Source organism: Miniopterus schreibersii, assembly GCF_964146895.1.
Source record: "Miniopterus schreibersii genome assembly, chromosome: 2".
NCBI classification, from domain to species: domain Eukaryota; kingdom Metazoa; phylum Chordata; class Mammalia; order Chiroptera; family Miniopteridae; genus Miniopterus; species Miniopterus schreibersii.
The window spans coordinates 173,595,840-173,621,726 of NC_138102.1; the positions used below are offsets into that span (position 1 = coordinate 173,595,840).

The 25,887-nt window shown below is 42.9% G+C and overlaps 1 protein-coding gene across 4 annotated transcripts in view; it reads right to left on the reverse strand.

Annotated features, from left to right (window-relative positions):
* Positions 1–7,569: 7,569 nt before the first annotated feature.
* The window catches only part of GNPTAB (N-acetylglucosamine-1-phosphate transferase subunits alpha and beta), a 60,858-nt gene continuing 42,540 nt past the window's right edge, over positions 7,570–25,887 (reverse strand). For 3 of the 4 annotated variants that reach the window (XM_081127982.1, XM_081127983.1, XM_081127985.1), the window contains 9 exons: positions 24,691–25,796; positions 22,485–22,684; positions 21,536–21,755; positions 20,733–20,846; positions 18,854–18,939; positions 18,503–18,601; positions 15,170–15,337; positions 12,252–12,342; positions 7,570–10,088 (listed from right to left, as the gene is read on the reverse strand). In XM_081127982.1, the coding sequence (XP_080984108.1) occupies positions 10,011–10,088; positions 12,252–12,342; positions 15,170–15,337; positions 18,503–18,601; positions 18,854–18,939; positions 20,733–20,846; positions 21,536–21,755; positions 22,485–22,684; positions 24,691–25,796 (2,162 nt within the window). In that variant the 3' untranslated portion in view covers positions 7,570–10,010. Of the gene's footprint in view, positions 10,089–12,251; positions 12,343–13,358; positions 13,445–15,169; positions 15,338–18,502; positions 18,602–18,853; positions 18,940–20,732; positions 20,847–21,535; positions 21,756–22,484; positions 22,685–24,690; positions 25,797–25,887 lie in introns of those variants that run through there. The other variant, XM_081127984.1, reaches the window with a different exon arrangement.

Genomic DNA, 25,887 nt, shown 5'->3' on the forward strand with positions numbered 1-25,887 from the left:
CTTCCCAGATTTCCCCATATGTTTTCTTCCAGAGGGCACCATATTTAGATGTTTTCTGACCTGTAAAAAATAAATCTCTCAAACGTGAATCCAAAGATACCATTTAAATAAACCGGTAAATTTCAAAATTAGAAATATCTTTGTTTGTTAATCCTCACACGAGGATATTTTTTTCATTGCTTTTTTAGAGAGAGTGGGAGGCAGGGAGGGCGCGGGGAGAGGGAAGCACCTTGTTAGAGTCTCGCCGAGTGGTCGCCTCCCTCCGGCACCCCACTGGCCGGGATCTAACCTACAGCCGGGGTGCCTGCCCGTGGCCGGGAATCAACCCCACGACCCCTCGGGCGCGGCCAACGCTCTAACCACGGGGCTCGCCGGCCAGGGCAGAAACATCAGATTCTCTTCGTTAATAATATTTCGGCGTTTTCCTTATTTTGATAACAAGATGAGGAGAGCATCCACCTGGCTTGCAGGTGCGCTGCTGTGGAGTTCACAGCTGAGGGCTGGGAGAGCGGGCCTTTAGCCCGGCCTCTCCCACGGTCTGGCTACATTGGGCAAACCTAGCTTTTGCACGTCAGTCAGAGAGAAGCCACGGTCCACAGGATCCACCGGAGCGCGCCGTCAGGCCCGGCCCGGCCCAGCCCCCGCTTTCCGCGCGCCACGCCCGCGCCGCCGCCCAGCTCCGTGGGTCGCTCCGCCCCAGTCGCCCCTCCGCTCCCAGTCACCCCCTCGGCCCCAGTCGCCCTCTTAGCCCCTCAGCCCCGGTCTCCCCCTCGGCCCCAGTCGCCCTCTTAGCCCCTCAGCCCCGGTCTCCCCCTCGGCCCCAGTCGCCCTCTTAGCCCCTCAGTCCCGGTCTCCCCCTCGGCCCAGGTCGCCCCGAGTCATGGACGACCCCTCGGTCCCCGGGCCCGGTCATCCCCACGCCCCCTCGGCCCCTGGGCTCCTGGTCCCCCCCTCGGTCCCGGTCACCCCCTCGGCCCCGGTCTCCCCCCCCCTTCAGTCCCTTGGCCCCCGTCGCGCCCTCGCCCTCTCAAGGCCTTGCTCTCATTTTCCTGTCAAAGGCCCCAGGTGGTCCCACTGAGAATGATTTACCTCAGATCAAGAGTAACCTCTGACTCAACTACCGCCCAGGACAAACTCCTACCCTCCTCGCGCCTGAAAAACAACACCCCCAATGGCTCAGGGCCACAACTGCAGGTCTCTGACAGGTGTCCCCCGCACTCCAGCCTCCCCACCCCCAGCTCCTCACCTGAGGCGCCCGCTTCGATACCGCGACGCTCCTCTGAGGCAACTCAGAATTCGCGCGGGAGAAAAGCCGGCCTCCCCTTGCCCGCCAAGCAGCGTCGCTGATTGGCCGGCCGCGCGCGCATGCGCGTAGGGGGCCACGGGCTCCGCCGCCAGGTGTGGCGGATCCGACACCCTCTGCCGACCCAGAGCACCTTGCGGGCGCGGCGGGCGGCTGCCGTGCCCGAGGCCTGCTGCCGTCCAGGTTCTTTCTTTTTTAGAAAAATGTAAATGTTAAAATTTTGTAACATTTGAAATATGCAAAAGCATATGAAAGTTATAAAACATGATGAACCCACAACCTGATTTGTGAAGTAAAATTTTACCGGAACCCAAGGAATCTCCTCAGGAAGCCCTTTCCCTCACATCCCCCGCTTTTCCATCCAGAGACAGTTTTAAATTACCCTGCGTTTTGTGTAAACATTCGCCTCTCCCGTTTTGTAAGTTTTGTTGCCACACGTGTCCTTCACCGATCCTGCTCAGTTGGCTTTATTTTGGGGAGGTACAGAAAATTGTACCATAGTCTCTGTAGTACCCTGCCACTCACTTTTTTGCTTAAAATTGTGTCACAGAAAACCTGTATTATTACGTGTAGCTATGGCTTTTCCTTTTCCCTGCTGCATAATACTCCGCTGCGGCCCTCTTCTCGTCGCCGCGCCTGTGCGCGGGCGGGCGGGCGGCGGTTCCGGGGCTGCAGCCGCCGCGGGCCGTGCCCGGCGGGTCGGAACCCTAACGCGGTACAGTCCCGGGGGGCCGCCGGGGCCCAGGTTTCCAATTTCTAACACCCCCCCCCCCAGGCGGGGGTCCCCTGGTTCAACATACTCGCCCTCTGGTGCGGTCAGATGTCTTCATTTTGCCATTCTAGCAGGAATAAGACATCTTGGGCCTTCTTTTCTATTTCTCCGGGCGCTCCTAAGCTTAAGACCTTGTTGCGCTCATCAGGCACCTGCATTTCCCGTTCACTGAAACATCTAGCTTGGCGTCTGCTGATTTTTTCGATTGGGCGGCTGGGTCCCAGTGATGTGCAGGCCTTTGCAGGTGCTGGCTGTTAACCCTCCTGCCCCGAACCCGCTCACAGACAGGCAGCTTCACCCCGGGGCCATCGCAGGCAAAGGCCTTGAGGTTTTGTTTCTCACGGGCCAGTCTCTGATCTTTGGTAACTAATAGGGAAAGTCTCACACTCCCCCCCCCCCCCCCAGGAGTATCCTGTGCATTCTTGAACTTTTGCTTTTCAAGTAAATTGTATTTAAGATTTTAAATTGATTTTCAGAGAGAAAGGAGAGAGAGACGTGGATGCAAGCGTGAAGCATCATTGGCTGCCCCCTGCACCCCTCACCGGGCATTGAGCCCCCACCCCGGCATGTGCCCCGACCGGGGATCGAACCCACCACCGCCCAGTGCACACGATGACGCCCGGCCAGCGGAGCCGCACCGCTCAAGGCATCCAGTGAACTTCAGAATCCGTCGTCCGCGCTCCACCAACGAAACTCTGCTGCATTTTTCATTGGAATTGCCTTGAATCGATAACTCAGTTCGGAGAGAACAAAGGTGGATTTTTGAATGGAAAATATAACAATTCTTCCGTATGTGAGAGTTACACCAAATATATATAAAATATTACAGGCATCCTGAGTCGTTAAGGAAGCGTCAAAAAAGACGTAAGCGATCAGTAGCTATGCGGTGAGAAGGAAAACTGCTCGCGCAGACCGGTTTAGGGCCCTGTGGACGTCGCTGCTCTCCGTCTCCAGGCCAGTCTCTCGCGTGTTGTCCCGTCTAAGTTTGCCCGTAACCGGCAAATGACGTTGATTTTATTAAAAATATAGTGAGGTGACGACTTTGCACATCAAACGTTTGTTTGTTCTCAACTTCCAAACAGGCCTTTAAATGGGGTGGGGGGGCTCTTTCCCTCCAAGTCCCCACAGGGGAGCCTAATGGCAGCTGCCAGTTCTCCCACACGGCCCCTCTTACCTGCTGGCCCCCCCGCTGCACCCCGTCTGTTTCTTCCTTCTTCCCAGTGCCCTGGGCCCTCCCTCTGGGGTCACTCTCTCACTTTCCTCTGTAACCAACATGACGTTTTCATGCTTCTGTTGCATCCCCCCTGTAATTCCGCTCACGGACACAAAGGAGCCTCCTTAGAAAGGCTGAAAGGGACAAGATGATACGGACCTAGTTGATACTTTTGCAATCACAGAAAGGATCGACTCATAATTTGGAAAATTAATCTTCTAGGCAGGTGTCCCAAGCAGTCCTGTTACCGACCTCTCGGCCTCCCCTGTCCATTCACTGGACACTATGGCACCTGGCAGAGTCTTCTCAGCTGGACTCCTGCCCTCGGTTCCTTAATGTCGTCTAAAATGACCCACCTCTGCACGCCATTCAAAGCCCCCCCACTTCCACGGCCACACGGAAGCTGGTCCACTTTCAGACATCCTATCCTCAAACCAGTACCTCCTACCTTTCCAGCTCCTTAGTCTCATCTGCTCCCACTATAACCGTTTGCCAGTCTCAAGACTGCCAACCCATTACCTTTTTTACTTTTCCTTTCTCCATGAGCCCCCTCACCTTGTCTTAGATTCAAATTCCATCATTTCAGGCAGTTTCTTGTAAATAACAGCCTGTGCTTTCATTGCATTTGGCAGAATGTTATTTCTGCAAACATCCAACGATCTTTCTCTGTGCCCACCGCTGCTCTGGTGCCTCTGGAGGAAATGACCCAAATGGAGCAAACTTATAGCACTTTAAATTTATGAATTCCAGCCTCAATTGGGCCCTCAACGCTGCCCCAGGTTCTCCCATCTCCTTCTGTCCAACTCATTCTCCCAAGTTACCATGTTAAGCTTTTTTTACTCTTCTCAAGTTTCAACCCTGCCATCTCCCTTTATGCTTAATATTAGACCCTCTTCCTACTTTTTCTGAGGATGTAGTTCAGGCTGAAACTGCCGCATCTTCTGCCGTCAAACCTACAGCCTACTTGCCCGCGTCTGAGTCCATTCTTTCCTCCTCTTAGACTAGGAGAGATGTCCCATGGCTTCTTGTCTTCCGAGAATCTTGCATGATCCAAGATTTTTCTCTATTTTTCTGCTCCGTCCCTCCCATTGACACTTACAGATGCTCAGATCTCTTACAACTTAAAAAATTCCTGAGTCTTAATTCCAAAAGCTACCATTCCCCTATGCCTTCCTCTTAGCAGTCAACGTTTCTAGAAGGAATTATCTAAGCTTGTTGCCTCAGTTTCCTCTTCTCCCATGTACTCTTCCAACTACTCTAAACCAACTTCGGCCCCTCCCGCCTTTTCAAAACGGTGCTCACTCTAAAGTGACCGGCGGCCTCCCTGCTGCTAAATCAAGTGGACATTCTCCGGTCCTCACCTCATGTGATTCTCAGCAAGAGTCACAACTGTTGACCCCTCATTTTTCTTCCCTCCCTCTGTTCCTTCGGCTTCTATAGCTACACAGTCTCATTGATTCTCTTAACGTTCTGGCAACTTCTCAGAATCTTTGCTAGCTCTTCCTCCCACCAATGGACTCAGGTGCTGGAGTTCCCCAGACTTTGGTTTTACTTCCTTTGTTTCCCTCATTTTGTATCCTTTCTCTAAATGTTTTCATATAAACACACAGCTTCAAATATCAGTGTTTCTAAAAGTGTGGATCTTATATCAAGATCACTTGCAGAAGATGAAGTAGGGGAGTGCTACCAGTTAAAATGCAGGTTCTCAGGCCCAGCTCAAAGGCTACCAAATTAACTCTGTAAGTGGGGACTGGGAACCTGCATTTTAAATAAATTCTCCAGGTTATTCTCATACCACCTAAAGTTTGGAACCACTAACTTGCTGTGACACCAACAAGGACAGCTCAACACCTCCATCTGCTGACTTCCTAACAGCATTGCCTTATTTTCTTCTCACACGTTAGGAAACTTAAAAATGTGAACAACAGGAAGGAAATACCAACAAATGACAGGAGTGAATTATCTGCCCCGTGAGTTCTCAAGGTTGGGTTATGTCATCTCTTTTACTTTTCTAGTTCCAACAGAGAACTCAGCTAGGTTCAAGTTTCAAATTTGAATCTTCAACTAAATAAAAACACAAGAATTAGCCCTAGTTGGTTTGGCTCAGTGGTTAGAGCGTTGGCCCGCGGACTGAAGGATCCTGGGTTCAATTCTGGCCAAGGGCACATACCTTGGTTGCAGGCTGGATCCCCAGCCCTGGTTGGGACGAGTGCTGGAGGCCACCAATCCATGTGTCTCTCCCTCTCTCTCTGTCTCTCCCCCTTCCACTCTCTCTGAAAAGTAACGGAAAAAATATCCTCTGGTAAGGATTAAAAAAAAAAAAATGCTAACACAAGAATTAGAATGACTATTTCATCACACAAAGTCTCTTAAAATGGAACAAGTTTAGCTTTTTTGAGGTTGGCTAATAAAAAGCACTCTACTTTCCACTACAATTTTGTTATTCTAGTTATAAAAGTAGTATTCAGTGTAAATCAATTTTTAGAAGATAAAAATTTTATGAAGAAAATGAATTCTCTCATAATTTCATTGCCAAGATATTTTATACAATTTTAAATGTGCAGTATTACCTTTCATTGTTTTTTTCTGTGCATATTTTCCCCCAAATAATTAAAATATATATTTTGACTTTTGTTCCTTAGTTTGCTACCAGCTCTGCAATTTCCTTGGCTTTTAATTGTGTATTACACTTCTTTTACCTAAGATACTCAACAAAAGCTTCTGGGTTTCGTTGACTGACCACACTCTCAGACTGCCTAGCTTTTCTCAGTGCCAATTCTTAGAAGACCACATTGTTACCTCTCCTCCATATATATCAAAACCCGTTTACTCGAATTACGTGGATTCCTGACAAAATGTTTTCTCATATTCTGTAGTAACCAGTGGTGCAGAATCTTGTTAAGGTTGTTTGAAAGCCTGAACATTCCATCCCTTATTTCTTTATTTCCTAAAGGACTCAAGATGCTATAGAAAACTTCTCAGTAGATGAGCTTTTGGTGATGGACCTTGAGGTATGAGTTTAAGAGACAGGAAGGAAAAGACAGGGCAAACAATAATAACAGCACCTGAAAGGATATAGAGGCATAAAAGTATGGTGTTTGGGAAAATGCAACGTGGCTGGCACAGTGTGTGGCCGTGGGCGAGATTGGCGGGGGAGGAAAAGCAGAAGGAAAACCAGAAAGATAACTTGGGACCAGTAGTGGACCATAATAACCATAGCTGTGAACCAATTATAGAATATTGATTATGTGGCAGGTACTGTACTGATGCTTTACAAACATTTCTTTGAATCCTTTCAGTAATGAAATTTTATAAGGTTCACTGTATTCTAATCACCAGATTTGAATTTTCCAATTGCTTTCAAGCACAGCAGCTTCCCTTCAACTCGAGTAATTAATCCACAAGTTTGGTCTTCCACATGCCCCCAGTCTTTATTCTGTCAAGCTGGTGCTGCCACTTAATAGTGAGACCTTGGGCAAGGCCCTTAAACTAGTTAGGCCCCAATGGAAAAAGGGAGATGTGATGAGGAAATGAGATCATTAATATAAAGCATTTAGCACACAGAACGCGCTAAGACGTACCTATTATTAAGGCAACGGGAAGGAGAAATTAGTCTGACAAGACGCCCCTTCATCTCCCAACAACTGAGGCCTGTATTCCTGTCTCCATGAAGTCTCAGGTTTGCTTTAAAATATATCAACAAATAAAAGGATAGAGCAAACAAATGTGGCAAAATCTTGGTAACTGTTGAAAAGATGGGAAGTCATTGTGCTAGATTACTTTTTAAAGTTGTATACTTTTTTTTTTTTTTTTTAAGAAAGGACCATTGAGATTATCATGCAATTTCTCTTTTAATTTAGGTCCTGGTCATGGGAATTGCACTGACTTTCAAGCGTTGGGCCAACCTTGCGTTCCTGGGGTGGACTCACCTTGACCGTAAAGAATCGCTCCTTTGGGAAATAAAAGAATTGGGCTTGCTAGTGCTTTGTTTGGGATTCATGAGGGCGATGGCCTGTGGTTTTCCTTTCTTGTGGTAACTGAACCAGGCTTTGGTGTGGGGTTGCCTTGACCTCAAGGAATGAGTCAGTGTTTTCATTCTCTTTTCTATAATCTGGAGGAATTTTTATGGAGTTGGTGCTGTTTCTCTCTTAAGTGTTTTGACCTGAATTGTGATTGCTCTTTCCTTTTAGATCCTTGATCTGTCAGTCATTAGGTGTATACTTTGTGGAATGTGTAGAAATAATCTTAAAAAAAAAAAAAAAAAAAGCTTTTGAAAAAAAGTAGGCGAAAAAAATTTTTTTTAATTAAAAAATGTGTCACTTAGCTAAATGCAGTGTAATCATTTTATCCTGACTACACTGAAAACTTCACCCCTGGCTGGATAATTAATGATCCTTTACAAAAATTTTCAACACTGCCATCATCACCACTGCCATTAACCAGGTGTATTACATATGCCATTTCCTTTAGACACCAGCATTGCCTCCCACATTTTAGAAAACTGAATCATAGGAAACAATGTCCAGGATTCAGGACTCAAACCCCAGAATTCTGACTGCAGAGAGTGGGTGCTTCACCTGCTTGTGACATTGTCATGGGGAGTCAACATGGCCTGGAGGGGATGGGAGAAAAGCGATAGACAACCTGGGCTCCAATCCACCCTTGCCTATAACTGGCTGTCAGACCTTGGGCAAGTCACATAATCTTCATGACCCTGGTACCCTCGATGATAAAATGCAGGGTATGGTCCAGGCAGTTTTGAAACTCTGCCTGTGGGGCCTGCGAGTTTGGAGACACCACCGTGGGGTCAAGCAAGATGAGCAGCTTTCCTTCTTCTGTATGATGTACTGGCCTTCAATAGAATTTCATTTGCACTAAAATGATTCTGAGGCTTTAACGATTTTGAAACCACTTGTCTACTCATCAACTTCTGAGGTTTCTCTGTCCTTAATGATTCTATAGAATCATTAGATGAATGAGTCTATCAATATTCTATGAATGAGTCTATGAATATTCTATGATTCTGTGACCGATCCCATTATCTATTAAACTCCTAATTAGATGTGAACTATATTCACAAAACCACAGACGTCTCCTTCCCACCCAGTCATTTCTTTACCTTTCTAGAATAAATTCTTTACTTTTGAAATGATCTCCAGATACTCACTAAATTTTTTACCATATGATAAATCCCATTTAGAATTTATTTCCCCCCTACAAAATGACATTCTCCAGTATGTTATAATACATCCATGGCCTTACACTACTTTTCACTTATTTTCAGTAGTGTTCAGAGCAGACTCTCACACACTGTATAAGCATTCAAGTGACTCTTGAATCTGGATTACAATAAACTCACTCCTCAAAGATTTAAAAATCAAAGCATCAGACAAATTGTAAGTTGTTATGAGACTAGTTTTTGAAATACATAACTCTTACAGCACTAACACAATATTTACATCACAAGTTCTTTTTACAAAATATGTGTGCCATTTTGAAAGAATACTGTTGAGATCCTGATCTAAAATACCTGTCAGAGTTCGAAAAGGACTCATGGAATCTGGTCTCCAGAAATCTAATGCATAATGACATAAATAAAATATGGCTGAATGTCAGGGCTTACCCATACATAAAAATACTAATTCTCTATCCCAATGGTCAGCAAACAATGGCCTGTGGGCCAAATCCAGCTGGGGGCCTGTTTTTGTACAGCTGTAAGCTAAACATGGTATTGACATTTTTAAAGTTTAAAAAAATATTTTAAACTAACTAAACAGCAAAGAAGAAAATGTAAGAGACACAGATATGACCTGCAAGTATTTACTATGTGGCTTTTTACAGAAAAAGTTTGCTGATCCCTGCATTATATGAAACCAATTGGAATATACTGATGGGTGTAATAAAAGACAACACTGTAAGGTGCCAGTACCATCAGCAGGACTCATTTCTAAAATGAGGCACTTCTGTTTGAATATGTACACTTCCAAAACATAATTACATCTGAAAAGTAGCTCTGCTACTTTAACTCTAGCCCTTTATAATTCCACATGAAATCACAGTATTCTTAGGGGCTAAAATAACAAGGACAAAGTATTCCAGATGTCAGTCTTTGAACTTGTCAGTAATTATCAGTCAGTGAAGACCACTTAACAGTCTTAAAACATTAATAAAATTCATAATTTAGATATTGCCAATAGGTGGTATTGCTGCATTATTTAAATAACATCTATAAAAACATGTTTAGACATCCCAATTCTTCAGAAGCAAGAACAACTAGTTAACTTAGTAGCTACTTATTTTAAAAACGAGAAATGGAAAAAAGGAGAACAAAAGACCACAAATGTAAAACCACAGCAAAAGGCTTTGGAATGCAAAGACAGGTCCCTCGGCCACCGCAAGCGGCCTGGGCTTCTGTTGGAGCGAGATGGCCATGGTCGCGTGGGAACTTGGAGCTGTCTCCTTCCAGTCAGCGGGCCTCTTTGTTAAAGAACGCCAGGTCTGTGAGCAAATGCTTTCAGAGTAAAACCAGTTCAGAACTTGCTCAACACGCATTTTCACAATTCCCGGTCAACAGGCTCCACTCTGCCACGAAACAAGCACTGCGCTGGCTGCCTCCCCCTCCGGGCCCAGCGGCTAAGCATCGCCTCCTGAAGGCGTCCTGCGACTGAAGCTTCCAAACGCTCAGTGAGTGCTGAGGTAGGTGACTTTCCAAGGAAGGTCTTCTATACCCGGATTCGATCAGGACTCGCTTCTTTCTGTATCCTCCTTCTGGGAAATATCTTCCTCTTAAGGGCAATTAACTAAATGATGAAAGACAGAAGCTAAATTTTAATTTCCATTCTGACAAACTTTGAAGTTTCTGAGAGTCATATGACCTTAACCATGTCCACAGTCTTACACATAAAAACAGACAGCAAACGAGTCTCGGTATTCTTCCCCCAAAACAAAATCAATCGCTGCTTTTGTTTGGCTTTGGACAGTTAATATACCTGGATATGTGCCTACAAGATACTTAAACCCATAAGGATTAAAATTATTTTGGTCCAAGCTTCACTTTTTAAAGACCAATAGCGACAGATTTTTACAGTGATTACCAAGCAGTCATTTTCAAGATGCCTGTCAAGTCTTTCTATTGAAGGAAACTGGCTCTGCTTAGCCATTAAGACTCTGTCTCTAGGCTTAAAAATGATGAGATGCAAGATAGAATCCTGTCACCATTTCTCCCTATAAACAGAGCAACAGTCATTTGAAAATACAGGCAATACCCAATTTATGAACGGGTTGCAAGGCAAGAAGTTCATTTGTAATTTACTAGCTAAGAATCTGGGCCCTGGTCCATGTGGCTCCGTTGGGTAAGCGTCATCCAGTGCACCAAAAAATTGCTGGTTCAATTCCTGGTAAGGGCACATGCCTGGGTTGTGGGCTCGATCCCCTGTAGGGGGTGTGCAAGAGGCAGCCGATCGATGTTCTACTCTCACATCAATGTTTCTTTCTCTCCCCTCTCCCTTCCTCTCCCTCTAAAAATCAATTAAATATTTTTTTAAAATAAATAAATAATTTAAAAAAGAATTTGGATAAATATTTCTTTCTCACCGAAACAGTTTATTCATGATATATCTAAAATAGAAACTTGACCACCATTAAAATAAAGTTCTGGTGAAAAAAAGAAATGTGTTTTTATGGTTTCAATTTGGGATTCTACTGTCTACCCCTCATCTCAAGGAGAAGGCAGGGCTGTGCCCAAGAACAAACCCCCAGGGTCTGAATGATGAGCTGGGATTCTGGGGCAGAGGAAGAGGCAGCACTGGGTGGTCTGTCTGTGGGCATGGCAGAGGTCAAGGAATTTGGTTCAAGGGGATAAAGAGGAGAGGAGATTCATTCTTTTCTTCCCTTTCCCCTCCTCCTGCCCCTCTGGTTCCGTTCTCAGCTGGTATAAACGACACAGATGAAAGATGGCCCCCTGTTCCTTTTCACTGCCACCAGCTGCTCCTTTCACCCACGGTCACTCCTACCCCACCGCAGGCGAGCACAGCAGGCTCACAAGTTCCTCACTGGACTCCTGTTCTAAAAGCAGGTGCAGTCTTTTTGAGATTTTTTTTCTTTAAGATTTTTACCTGCCAGGAACAATGGCAACAAATATCAAGAACAAGATTTATATTCCCTGGGGAGCAGTCCTGCTCGCCTGCCCAATTCTCCGTTTCCTCAATGTCCCCCTCTGCGGCAGGAAGCCCAGGCACTGTTTATCCTAAAGCTCAGTACTTCATCTCCTCCTCCTTCTCAAGGTAAGAAAATATTTTCAGCGTAAGTTTCCCATAAGTCACAGCTGAAAAAAGCTCCACTAAGTCACCTGGAAAAGAGGCTGAGACTAGGCTCACTTGCTCTGCACAAGTCAGGTCGTCCAGACACCGCTCCCTTCCCTCTTCAATCCTTTCTCTTCAGAGCATTTCACACCTGGGCCTAATAAGGATTCTCTTGCCCCTTTCTCTTTACATCAGAAATCTGCCCCCTACTCCTGGAACCTCACCTGAAGGAAGTCGTGCCTACATGGAAAAGTCTCAGCAACTCAAAAAAAATTTAAGTGGGAAAAATAAAGATAAGATACTTCAGTCACTTTTAGTAAGATTATAAGAAAGAAAGAAAAATTGAAGACCCATTTTCAAAAACAGTATCAGATGAGGATTCTCGGTGGTTTTTGGTTAAAAGTACTGAGAGCTTTTCAGCTTTAGCTTGAAGTCTGCAAGTTAATCTATTGAGGCCCAGGTAATGGATCTAGAAGACAGATGAAGGCTATTATGTGTGACGCCTGAATATTATGAAATGTATTTGACATAGTGACACATAAGCTATAAACCAACAGAAGAAATTCAAATTTTCTTGTGACTTTACATAATTTTCTAAAAGAATCAGATACTGATATATCAGAAAATACTGTTTGATCCCTACATAAAATATGTAAAACTTACCTGTTCAGCAAAAAAAGAGAATACAGTAAACATGATCAATGTTGCTAGTACACAATGAGTCCAAAACTTCAATTTATCTCGATATGCTCTCCTGTTCAGAGAGAGAAGAAAGCAATTGTGTAGCTCTGTGCGTGGTTTCACAATATTACTTAGAGTTATTTATATACCAGTTTAGCAAAGACAACCATGTGACACTGAAAAACATTGTTTGGAGGCAATTCTAAAATGTTACCACAATACTCATTTCCAACCTGAGTTCCAATTTTTCATTATATTTGAATTAGTAAAAGTTATTCAGGCAGAGAAGAAACTTCTAAAGAAAATTACTTCTGGCATTTAAACAAAAGCATACTTTCATTCATTTTTAATTATTCATTCATATTCACTTTTTCACTCAGTCACTCAATAAATACTTCCTGTGGCTACAGAGAGATGGACAAGATGAATTTCCTGCTCTCAAGTGTTTATAAGCCTGGGAAGTCATTGACATGCAGACAACTAACCATCACACAAGATGGAGAGAAATATGTATTATCCAAAGCAAAGTCTTGTGGGAAAACTTAGAGAAATGAAGAAAGCATCTCAGAGGTAGGGACATTTCATTTAAGCCTTGAAGGCGGGGAGGGAAAGCCAAGTCCCATAGAACTGAATGCAGCCAGGCACCGTGGAATCAGGGAGAGCTACACCAGGGGCCCAACAGCAGGTGGGCACGAACTTCGGTTTGTCTGGAAAATCATGTAATGGGGTTTGAACATTACTCCAGTGGAAAAGTGGATGAAACAGGGGGTGTATGAAAACTGTGACCATTTGAAGGATGATGTCACCAGCAGATGACCAAACACAGGCAGTCGCCTTAGTCCAGGCATGAGAAAGGAGCGAGGGGCAGTGAGAGTGGAAAGAAACAAGCCACAGAAGAAATATTCTGAGAGTACAATCAACTGGACTTGGAGACAGAATCCTGGGGTATATAAAGAGAGGCAATATAGCAGTTTCCTTATCTGTAAGTTGAAAATAAATAATTTATTATGAAGTTTAAATAAATAAGGCTTGGAAGATATGCTAATAACTACCAAATTCAGGTCTCTGTGCTGATTCTCAGTCACAGCTGTCTGGCAGTAGATGACTCTACCTCACGTCACATATTCATAGTGGTGCTCTCTCCCACTCACTTGTTCCTGCTGTATGTCCTACGTCTGTTGATCATAACAAGCTTCAGTCAGTTCTAATGTCTACAGCATCATTCAGAATCTGTGTAATTTAAAGAGCGAAGAAGCCATAGACTGTAACACAGCTGATGAATGGCCCAGGAACTAGAGAGTCCTATAATAGCTGGAGGTAAACCAAGCTTCCCTCAGCCACCCATCCACTAAGCACCTACTATGTGCTAAGAAGGCACCATGGACTCAGACACAAGACACCACCTCTGCCCCTGAAGAGGGCTCAAAGACTACCAGCAGAGATAAAAACACCAGACACTGCTACCCTCAACAAAGGGGAACAAGAAGAAAGCCAATCCGGAAACCAGGGGAAGATGACAGGGGACTCAAGAGCACTGTGTCCCGAAAGGAAAGAGGAGAAGGGAAGTTTCTAGCAAGCAGGGCAGTGAAGGTGGGTCAGCAGTAAGAGGTGGTGCAGAAGCGGGAGGAGGAGGGAGCCCAGACCAGGGAGCCGCAAAGAGCACCCTCCGCCTGATTCTTCCGTCTGTACAGCTCAGAAGCCCAAGCTCTCTCAAGCTGCTCTCAGCCCACTCCTTTCTTATGTGACTGAGCTCCTGAAGGTGACTTCAGTCACAGACTGCACCTGGGGAGTGTTGAACACTTGAAACCATCCAAGTTCTTTCTCCTCTGAACTAAAGAAAAGAGAAAATGGTGAGAAGCCATTCCAGTCATTTCTGGAAGACAAGAGCCATTATTTAGTAATAGCTTCTCCTTATCAAAAGAAAAATATATAGATATTATCAATACACGTGCTAATTGTCTCACCAAACTCCAAGACACTAAAGAATTCTAACTTCTTCTCTCAAATCTCCCCTAATTCTGCCCACTGCTTTCTCTTTACTCCCTGGACTATGTCCTCGGTTCACACCTTGACTGTGTTTCAGGACAACTGAAGTGCTTATTACTTGTCTCCCTGCCTCCAGCTCCCAGACAACACTAGTCACTCCAAACAACTTCCTCACCAGTCCCACCCCCACACTACCGTGAATTATCTTTCCAAATCATGAAGTCTGATCAAGACAAAAAAACCTCTCCTGGGGAGCGCCATTCTCTAAAGAAAGAAGTCTAACTCAGACACAGCCCTTCACAACCTCCCCTGGCGGCTCAAGAGCCCTCTTGCTCAGCTCTGTGCCTCCAACCCTAGTACCCAGCGTGGGGCGGGCGGCCAGGGACGGGGTTCAACATCTCCCTACACTGAAAGATAAGATTATCTTTAAGTGCTAGAAGCTGAAAATAAAAGATGAAGGAAACATTATGAAGCAACTTTGAAATGGAGTGGACTGTGTGGGGGTGGGGGAGCGGGGGGTGAGGTGGGAAACAGGAGGGGAATCAGGCTGGACTTGCCACTCATCAGCTACTTCACCCTGAGCAAGTCACTCAGCTTCTACTACGACATTCTCATCTGTGATGTGGCTATAGTGGTACCTTTAGTTGTAAAGACTAAAGTAAATATATTGCCAGCACAGTGTCTGCCATGTAGCAGGTGCTCAAGAAGCAAGGTAGCTACTCTGATGGCCGTGATGACAATGACCAAGGCTCAGCAGATAAGCTCAGCCAGTGAGAGCTTAGTAAAAGGTGTATTTCAACAATTAAGCTCAATAAAAACTATAAGTGTATTTTACAGAGCAAACAACACATTAAAGAAATGTCATCACTCTGAAACAAAATACACACACACATATACGAACCATGAGCACTTACCACTCCTGCAGCTCATGCATATGAAGAAAACGGTTCCGATACTCTCTTGGCAACTCAAACTGGGATGGGACAGGGAACATGGATTCATAGAAGTCCCTGAGGACAGCTTTCACTGTCTGGGCATCTTTATGATTATGATCAATGTTGTCATTCAGGCAAACAAACTTCCTGAGAATAATAGAGACCCAAGGTTACTGGGTATCATAAGGATGATCCTGACCTCACAAAACAAGAAAATGGGGATTCCAAAAATATTTTAAATGGATTTATGTCCCAAGATGTTACATTTACTGATGTGATTCTCTGAGGCAGTGATATTCTGTAAAATTTTTCTTTGGATAGTCCTCACCTGTAAAAGAGCTAGGAAAGATAATCTTAAGTGTGCCTTCTAACTATGGAATAAGTGAATGATTTCCACTTAGCATGTCCCCAATTAACTGTTCAATAAATGTAGTTTACTGACCAGGTCATTATGTTAGCAGCCAGGGAAAAATTACAGTACCTAAAACCAAGTTCTCTGAATTGATAGTTATATTACTAAGTATACTTAAGTACAAAATTCAGATAGCCTTATAGTTATAGATTCTATGAGTTCGATGATTTCTTAGTATTTCCCCAACCAAGCTGTAAAATGCTAGAGGTCTGGCAAAAGGCAGATTACAGTGTGCTCCCCTACTGTTTTGCCTTCAAAGTGAGTCACTAAACCAAGGGTCCATTAAAACAGTAGGTAAGGATAACACCATTTTTGGAGTACACTTGCTAAAAAAAACAAAAAACCCCACAAAACCAAACCAAAAACCCCCACCAAACTTAAATCTAATAAAGACCTCAAATCCAACTTCCCATTTAAGTCAAAAGACTGATTTTCCACTCCTGACATGAGCTCCCATAAAAGTAAAACAAAACACGTAAGAGTTAAAAACAATAAAATCTGTTCAGGGTCACAGGAGCTACCTGGGCCTGGCAGACACTGCCGGAAGATCCAGCTTGCCATGTGTCTGTTTAGTAAAACCCTGTCCTTTATGTACCACGGAGGTCTATGAATTCTCTCACCCAACAACTTTCAAACTGGAACAAAGACATAAAAGTATGGGATACAACTAAAACCTGCAAATTCTCACATGGTGTACAGATCACTAATGACTGAGAGGGGACATCAACAGAATGAGGAAGGCAAAAACACATTGAAATTGATTTTCAGAGTTAAAATTATTTTTAAAAATTAGAGCAAGACATTCAAGACAGAGGGAACAGCATGTGCAAAGGGAGCTACAGGCTTTGTGATTATTATGGCTTATTGTTTACTTGGCCAATGGGAAATATTTGTTATATGTAGAAAATAAGGTATTTTTCTCAATTACTAAATACACTAAATAAGCACTACAGATATTTTCATTTTTCTCAAAATTCTAATTTCTGCTCCCCCAAACAAGAATGAGATTTTTGGAAAAACTACCATGGCTTTAAAATGTCTAGAATTTTTACATCTCTAATCAGTTACCATTAAAATCATAATTTAAATGAGGTATAAAACTGAAGACTTTCAAAAGCATTTAAAAGACTCAGATAAAAAAAATATTTAATTTTATATGACAGGGTCCTTTCTTTGCAGAAAACTGATGAAATACCTATTTCCCACTGAAGTTCAAAACTCGAAAATGCAGATTTTAACCCATTTTATCAAACTATTTAAGGCAACTGTTAGGGGGCCAGGCTAGAATTTCAAGGCTATGTAAACCTGAACATCTGTTCATCCCCAAAGAATGGCTGCAGTTTACTGGATAAATTTTCACATTTATGGCAACACATTTATTTTTCCACAGAAACTAATATGAACTTTAATTTGAATTGCAAAGATACATCTAACCACCAAAACAACTTCTCTGGAAGCACATTTTTAGAAATGCTATGAGTCCCAGCTGTCTGGTCTTACCGCCCCCACGATACCGTCCACCCCTTAGCCTCACTGAACAGTTCATGTCACTGGGCTTTTAAAAGTTCGTGCCAGTCCCACTGAATGGGGGAACCCTGTCTCAACTCGCAACTCCTATCTCTTAGTTCAAAAGCTACCTCCCCATCAGGTATTTCCATCTACTCCCAAAAGAAGTAAGTCACTCCCTTCTCTCTAGTCCTACTGCCTTTTTTTTCATGTTTATTTGTATGACTAAAGATAATTTTTAAAGTTATGGAAATTCTCTGTACTTTCTCAATTTTGCTGAACTAAAAGTGCTCTAAAAAATAAAGTTTATTGCCCAGCCAGTGTGGCTCAGTGGTTGAGCACTGACCTATGATCCAGGAGATCATGGTTTGATTCCTGGTCAGGTCACATGCCTGGGTTGTGGACTTGACCCCCAGTAGGGGCATGCAGGAGGCAGCCGATCAATGACTCTCTCATCATTGATGCTTCTCTCTCTCCCCCTTCCTCTCTCTGAAATCAATAAAGACATTTATAAATAAATAAATAAATAAATAAATAAAATAAAGTTTATCTTTCTCTGACTAGCTTATTCCACTTAGCATAATACCCTTTAGGTCCATCCATGCTATGGCAAAAGGTAAGATTTCCTTCTTTTTTATGGCCAAGTAGTATTCCATTGTGTAAATGTATCACAGCTTTTTTATATATATATATCTTTATTGATTTCAGAGAGAGTAAGAGAGAGAGAGAAACATCAACGATGAGTCATTGACAGCTGCCTCCCGCACGCCCCCTGTTGGGGATGGAGCCCGCAACCCGGGCATGTGCCCTAACCAGGAATCAAACCGTGACCTTCTGGATCCTAGGCTGATGCTTAACTGCTGAGCCACGCCCGGCAGGGCTCACAGCTTTTTTATCCACTCACCTACTGATGGACACTAGGGCTGATTCCAGATCTTAGCTATTGTAAGTAGTGCTGCAATGAACATACGGCTGCATATATTCTTTCGAATCAGTGTTTTGGGTGTCTTCAGATATATTCTCAGAAGTGAAATTGCTGGCTCCTGAGGCAAGAACAGGTGTGTGTGGGGAGGGGGGTTGGGGGGCTGGGTAAAAGAGGTGAAGGGATTAAGAAAAAACCCCTCATAGACACAGACAACAGTATGGTGATGACCAGAGGGAAAGGAGGCAGGAGCAGGTAGGAGAGGGCAAAAGGAGGGTAAGTGGTGACAGAAGGAGACCAGACTTGGGGTGGTGAACACACAATACACTCTGCAGATGAAGTGTTATAAAATTGTACACTTGAAACCTATGTAATTTTATTAATCAATGTAATGCCAATAAATTCAATAAAATATATTTTAAAATAAATAAAATAGAAAAAAAAGTTTATTAATTTTAAAAAAAAGTGGTACCTGGGGTTTTTTCTTATATCATCCAATTGGCCAACCACATGAGAAACATTGGTACGAATCATTTTAAAAGCAATTTCTTCTTCTCCCATGATTTCAAACCTAATTACCAAATATATTTAAAGAGTGTAAATATTTATACAGATAGGACAGATCTTCAATAAGAAAAACATTTTATAAAGCTTTAACAGACTCAGCATCCTCAGAATGAGTTCATCTTTGATTATTACTAAAAAAACCAATCTCACATAAATTTTAAAAAGATGCTTAATAAACTACTGTAAAACTATGAAAATACTAGACTCTTACAATTATTCTTAAACTAAACAAAGAGAAAATTGTACGTCTACTTACCTATATTTGTTTTTGTCCTTATATGCTTTGTGAATTTTATCAGTTACTGGTTTACAGTTGGTTACCAGACTTTTAGTGACGGGTGGCTGTGAGAAAAGACAGACATTACAACAGGGGACAAGACTAGAGTGAAGCAAGGGAAGCATTCAGCTCGGGTGCAAAATTTAAGAGGGCACCCAAAGACTAAGTAATCAGGATATTTTAAAATTCTCATCTGAGGACGTTTTTTCCATTGCTTTTCAGAGAGAGTGGGAGGCGGGGAGAGAGAGAAACATCGATGTGGAAAGACGCATCGATTGGTTGCCTCCTGCAGGCGACCCAACCCGGGGCCGGGGATCGAGCCTACAACCAAGATATGTGCCCTTGGCCGGAACTGAACCTAGGAGCCTTCAGTCCACAGGCCGACACTCTAGCCACTGAGCTAAACTGGCTAGGGCTAAAGTCAAATTGGCACACTATGGCCTGCTGGCTAACTGCCCATTTTGTAAATAAAGTTTTAAGTGGCACGTATTACGCTAAACTAACCAGCACATGATTGGCAATACCTATAGTTTGTCTATGTATTCTGTTAGCTCCTGTGCTGACCTGTCTGACAGCTGCTGCTTGTCACACTCATGAGCAGGCCTTAATAGGGCTCTCTGAGAGCTGGAGTGAGGGACACAGTGTCTGGCGTGCACAATGATTGCTAAATGAACGATTTCCTTCTGTCAGGAACCAGATTTTTAACTAATTTATTACTCTTCTCTATATTCATTTATGAATGTCTTACCTGCTGTTAAGTATAAATTATTTATGCCCGGCAGGTGTGGCTCAGTTCACTGAGTGTTGTCCCACGCACCTAGAGGTCATGGGTTCGATTCCCGGTCAGGGCATGTGCCTGGGTTGCAAGCTCAATCCCTGGTAGGGGGCATGTAGGAGGCAGCCAATTGATGTTTTTGTTATTAATGTTTCTATCTCTCTTTCCCTCTCCTTTCCTCTCTCTCTTAAAAATCAATAAAAACATTAAAAAATTCTTTTTAATTATTTATATATGGCTTGAACATCTGCAAGATGGTAAATTTTTAAATAACATTTTATTCTAATTATGAAACTGAAAGCTGCTCATTATACAAAATATGGAAAATATCAGTATGAAAAAAGAAATTTAAAACCACCTATGATTTAACCCACTGTCATTTCCACTACTTTTTGCAGTGTGTTTTATAAAGTGTGTGTGAAGGTATTTGGGAGTTTTCCACACTTTAAATCATACTGTATATATGGTACTATTTCCCCACCTAATTTTATTTTGTAAATATTTTTCCATAGAGCAGTAAATATTACTGTACCCATCACATTAATGGCTATATTATACCTTGTTCCATCAATTCTAAATGCACATTTTCCCCCACTTCTCTGAAACAAAGATGCATCTTATAATCAACATTTTTCTAATCATTTCAACCAAGTGGCACTCCAATATCCTTGTGTGCAAATCATCCACAGCCCTACTAGTAAGCTCAAGAAAGTGCCAGCATGGAAGGAACTTCGCTTTGATGAAAGGCAGTATTCTACTTGATGAATACTTCCGTGGTTAATGTTTAACTTCCGGACTGTCTCCCACGCCAATACTTTGGAGCTATCTTCTACCATCCTTGTGAAAAGGAGTCTGCTTATAGACTATAAACAACTAATTCCAAACTAGCTTAAAATCCATTAGGGAGGAGAAAAGATATTCCAAAGCAAGGTATAAAACATTCTGGATAACCTGTGCTACTACTTCCCAACAAAGTCATATAGAACCTGCTTATAGTTTTTGAAATGCCATACAGAAATGATGTAAATAACACCCAACAAAGATATACTTTCTGTTTTACATCAAAGAACCCATGTCACTTACCAGATTGGGGTCATAGTATGCTTCCTGGGTTGTTGGAATGTTGCTCAGCCGAGTGATATTAGCAGGCAGCATTTTTGAGCAATTTATTAACATGTGCTCCAGACCTGTTAAATCCTAACAAAGCAAAATAAAAGGATAAACCTTCTATGCACAAGTAATTATTGTAGTTTAAAAATAAAAACTATAAATAAATAAATAAATAATACATAAAAGTCTCCAAAATTTTTTAAAATTCTATCTTCAAAGAGAGTTTGACTATGATTCTTAAGATAAAGAGAGCAGAATGAGACAATATGAACACAAATATTTCATCTTTGTTTCAAAGGGGAACATCCTGAACTGTGAGGCACCATTTTACATAGAATGGGCCAAGGCATGAACAGACGGGCTGTCCTGTAGTTAGTTAGGCTCCTCCTGGCACTCTCTGTTAGAGTTTATACTCCTGGGACTAGAAGAGGCCATGGCAGAGGGGACTAGCTGAGATATTAGTCAGTCACACTGGAAGGCCCTGAATGAACCTGTCACAAGAATCTTATGTGCAGATATGGTCTGGCTCTTTTCCACACAAAACAATAGCAATCCCCACTGCAAGCCTTAAAAAGGAATCTCAGAAAATATGAACTTCAAGCTTGGTTTTAATTCTGGCACTAAACATGGACTACTTGTGAACACCCTTGCAAACTATTAAAAATTACTTGCATTACACTGAAATATGTAGGGCGGGGGAGAGAAAGTATAGAAAGTATCGAAATTAAAAGTTTCGCTTTAAAATGACACAAAGTTTAAGGAAAAAAATATAACACCTGCAAACTTAGAGGCAGGTCATGAATTCTGGTAGCCAGTGTTCGGATTTCTCTGTCAGATAAGACACCAGATTGGTCGGTATCAACTTCATCAAAAACTTGAGATATATTCAGTGGCTGAACTGCACTCATGAGATAGTAAAAATAAGAAAAGGCAAACTGCATATCCTCCGAGTGGCGCACTTTGTGAAATGACGTCTTGTCAAATTCTTCAGGGAACCTGTACAAATATAACATGTAATAAGCGTGGGATATTTAACATACCTACATTCCCTAACGTTTGGAGTTAGTATCTTTTTCCTTCCCACTTATTTAGATGATACCTTCAACCTATTAGTCATCAAATATTAGAGCCATAAATTTAGCACAGCAAAGATGTAAATTTCTTTTTTTCCCTTTTTTCATTTTTGCTATTATTTGTTTTTATTGAATTTATGGGGGTGATATTGGCTAATAAAATTATACAGGTTTCAGGTGCACAATTCTATGACCCACCACCTGTATACTGTACTGTGTGCTCCCCACCCCGTGTCAGGTCTCCTTCCATCACCATTCACCCCGTCCTCTCCTAGTACCCCCACCTCCCTTTCCCTCTGGCAATCACCATACCGTTGTCTCTGTCTACAAGTTTTTTTGTTTTGTTTTTTTTTTTTGCTTAATCCCTTCACCTTTTTCACCCAGCCCAGTAACACAGCCCCCCTTTGATAGCTGTCAATCTGTTCTCTGTATCTATGAGACTGTTTCTATTGTTTATTAGCTTATTTTGTTCATTAGATTCCACATATGAGTGAAATCCTATGGTACTTGTCTTTCTCTGACTGCTTATTTCACTTAGCATAATGCTCTCTCTCTGGGGTCCATCTATGCTGCCGCAATGGCTAAAGATGTAAATTTCCAGCAGCCTTGGCTCTGAGCACATGCAAGCAGCCCAAACACAAGCCAGACTTACATATCTTGCAATTCCTGCATAACTATTCGGTCGATCATGTGAGGCATGTGTGCAGGGACTTTCCTAGACGTGAATCCGAACTTGCTGTTTAGAATTTTATTTACGTATCGGAGGGAATCTGCGAATGTATCTTTTAGTTGTCTCCCAGTGTGTTTGCTATCAGTAAAGTAGGCCAATTGCGTCTTCAGAGACTCTTCTTCCTGAAAAGAGGATTCCGAGTAAGAGAGCATTATATTTAGTGCACAAGCTTACTTGGTTAACAGGAGATAAAGGTGTCATCTTATAGAATGTGATAACTAGTCACTAACAGTTCATGAGGACCAACGAAACAAAGACCCTAAGAGCAAGACTAACTGGATTTCAGTGAAAGTATCACCAGCACTGAGAACAACACTGTGTGAAGGTCTATTTATAGGGTAGTCGTCAAGGACTGGTCATTGAGCAGATTTCACAGCCAATTCAATGCAACATTTAGAAAACTTATTTATATATAAATTTGATAGTACTTTTGATATCTATTTCAATGGGTGATTTCAAAGCAGCAAGTACTTGAGTTTTGAACACAAGGATAAGAATACAAAGCTGGTTTCACCACACAATCGTGTTGATATTATAAAGTGTAAAGAAACCTATCAGAGCCAGTGAGAGGCAACACTGAATGAGCAAAGAACATGAACACACTTTACGGAAGATAAAATATTTTTGTTTCTCAAACAGATAAAAATGTAGAGATTGATAACTGGTGTTGGTTAGCCTGTGGAGAAACAAGCAGTCTTGCATTCTGTCTGTGGAAGTAAGAAGTGGCACAACATATCAGAGGAACATACTGAAATTTGTATGTACCAGACCCTTTAAGACCAAGTAAGAAGTGGCACAACATATCAGAGGAACATACTGAAATTTGTATGTACCAGACCCTTTAAGACCGCAGTTCTACCTAGAGAAATAGTAACTTCCTCAAGAGTACAAGAATATTTATTGCAACACTACACAGTGTAATTCCACTGTTGCAAAACAGAAACTACACAGTTTATATGTTTGCATCACCTACAGAAAAATAATGGAAGGACACTCACCAAACTACAAGAGTATCTCAAGTAGGGCAATTAGGAAGGAAGGAGGGAGACCTTTCCCTTTTTGACTATCATTTTTTTGCAAGGCTTACAATTTTTACCACCAGCCTATAGTGCTTTTGCAATTAAAAAAAAAGGGGGGTGGGGGTGGGGAGAGTGAGCAAATAAACCTCGATAAGAACTCTGCAGTCCCTCACTCAACAATCGGTCAATGCCTACTGCGCCAGGTAGGAGACCTCCTGGAGACAACGACAGGAGTAAGACACAGTTCCCCTCTTCCTCTTTTCTTCCTGCCTGACATCCTCTCGCAGCTATGCTCTGTTCACAGCCCAGCCTAGACCACAGGATTTTTCTTATTCGATCAACTCTGACCCACCCTTCGCAGGTAAGCTCACAGGTACTTCCTCAAGGACGCCTTCCCCATACTGCTAGGCAAAGTTAAGGAACTGTCCCTTTGGACTCCTTACCCACACCTCAAGAGACACTTGTCATATGGCTGCAACTACTCGCCCACACACCTGTCTCCCAACTTGCTCTCTGAGTCTCTACTAGCAGCACCTGTGTTCTGATCATGTTGCGTTCCCTAGCAGTCAGCAGAGCAACGGCACTTGGGGGACATGCAAATGCCGCCCAGCTCGTGAGGCCGCCGTGGTATGGGATGGAGAGCACTCCAGCTCGGAGGCCTGGCTCACGCTGACTTGCTGCTGCAATTGATGCTGGGGAAGCTAATGAACTTCTTCGCACCTTGGCTTTGTTCATCAGTAAAGCTGGGAAAATAGCAGACCTGACTCGTGCAATGTATGCAAAAGCATTTCTTGAAATCACAACACGGCAAATAAAGAGAAGACACAATCCTAGTTGTACACTTACTCGGGATATGCCCCTGGCTGAATCCCTTGCTCATTCACACTGAGCTATCACGTGGGGATAACAATAGTAGAAATCCTTACGAGCTCTTTTTATTGTTAGGGTTATTGAGATAATTAAAGTGAAACCACGTAAGAAAAGCATTTAATCCAGTGGCTGGCACAGGGACATGCTGAATAAATGACAGCTATTATGAAATCATTACCCCTGGCAAGGCTGTCTGTTGCTCCTGAGCGTGGGAAGGAATAAGGCTGAGTGTAACTTACATCAAGAAGATCTTGGAAATACTTTTTTTTCTCCCATGGCAAAAAGCCCAGGTAACCGTCTGTGTGATATTGCAGTTTTCTTCCAGGTAATACTTCATTAACATCTATGTGACTTTCAGCATTGTCCTCCACTCTGTTTCGGTCTTGTTCTTTCCCTATGATTTCCTTTTCTCTTGGCACCTGGTTTTTCGGTGGAACAAGCAGAGATGAGAGCTTTTCTTTGGACACACTTCCACCTCCTACTTTTTGGGTCTGAGTTGCAGATCGAAAGCTTGGTTTGGTTTCCAAGTCGGGAGGTGGAGTCTGATGCTGGTAGAGGCCATTCGCTTGTATGGTCTCTGCTGGAAAAGTCCACCTATGTAATCTCTCCAACGCTCCTAAGCTGTTTGTCAAGGCGCTTTTGCGAACCTGTTTTGCCAGTGGGGCCTCCACGCTTTCATTTTTTTCATCTGCTACGACAGCCTGGTTTATTTTTACTTCAGCGTCCTGTGAGTTCATCAGAAACGATTTCAGCAGGGCTGACTTGGACAGGTTGTATCCTTTCACTGTGATGTCTCCACGCTCTAGCTGCAAATCCAAGTTACTGAGACGCAACTGGGCCTCTTTGGGAAGGAGTGAAATATTCAGCAGGGGAATTCTCACCTCCTCCTGCGCTCTCCCTGTTGTGTTATCATCACGTCTCTTGAACTTTGGGAAGCGCTTTTCTTCCGGAATATCCTCAAATGGGATCTCCACCTCTGGAAGGGGCGTTACGGGGCTAACCAAAGTTTGGTAAGACCTCTGGGTGGTAGAGTTCAGTTTCGGTTCCTCTCTTGTGTCAACCTCGACAGCTATCTGGATTTTGAACTCCTCATTGTTTCTGTTCTGAAGTGTGAGGTTGAAGTATACTGTGGTTGCGTTCATTCCACTGTGCATTATGAGGTGGATGGTTTTCCACTTATTGGCTATGGAAGCATGTCGAATTATGGGGTTGTCACTATAGGCTCCTTCAACTCCCCTTTTGGCTATTTCTGCAAAGCTGAAATAAGGCAGGCATTCACCTTTTGGAATAACATAGTGAGTCTGGTTTGGGAGAAGAGTTACTTTATATAATTCATGAAAATGATCTAGAGGAAAAAACACAAACATGACTTTTTAAAAACCAGCCATTTTTCCCACCTTTCCTTTCATTCTTAGGGGCTGAGCTTTCACTTTCTG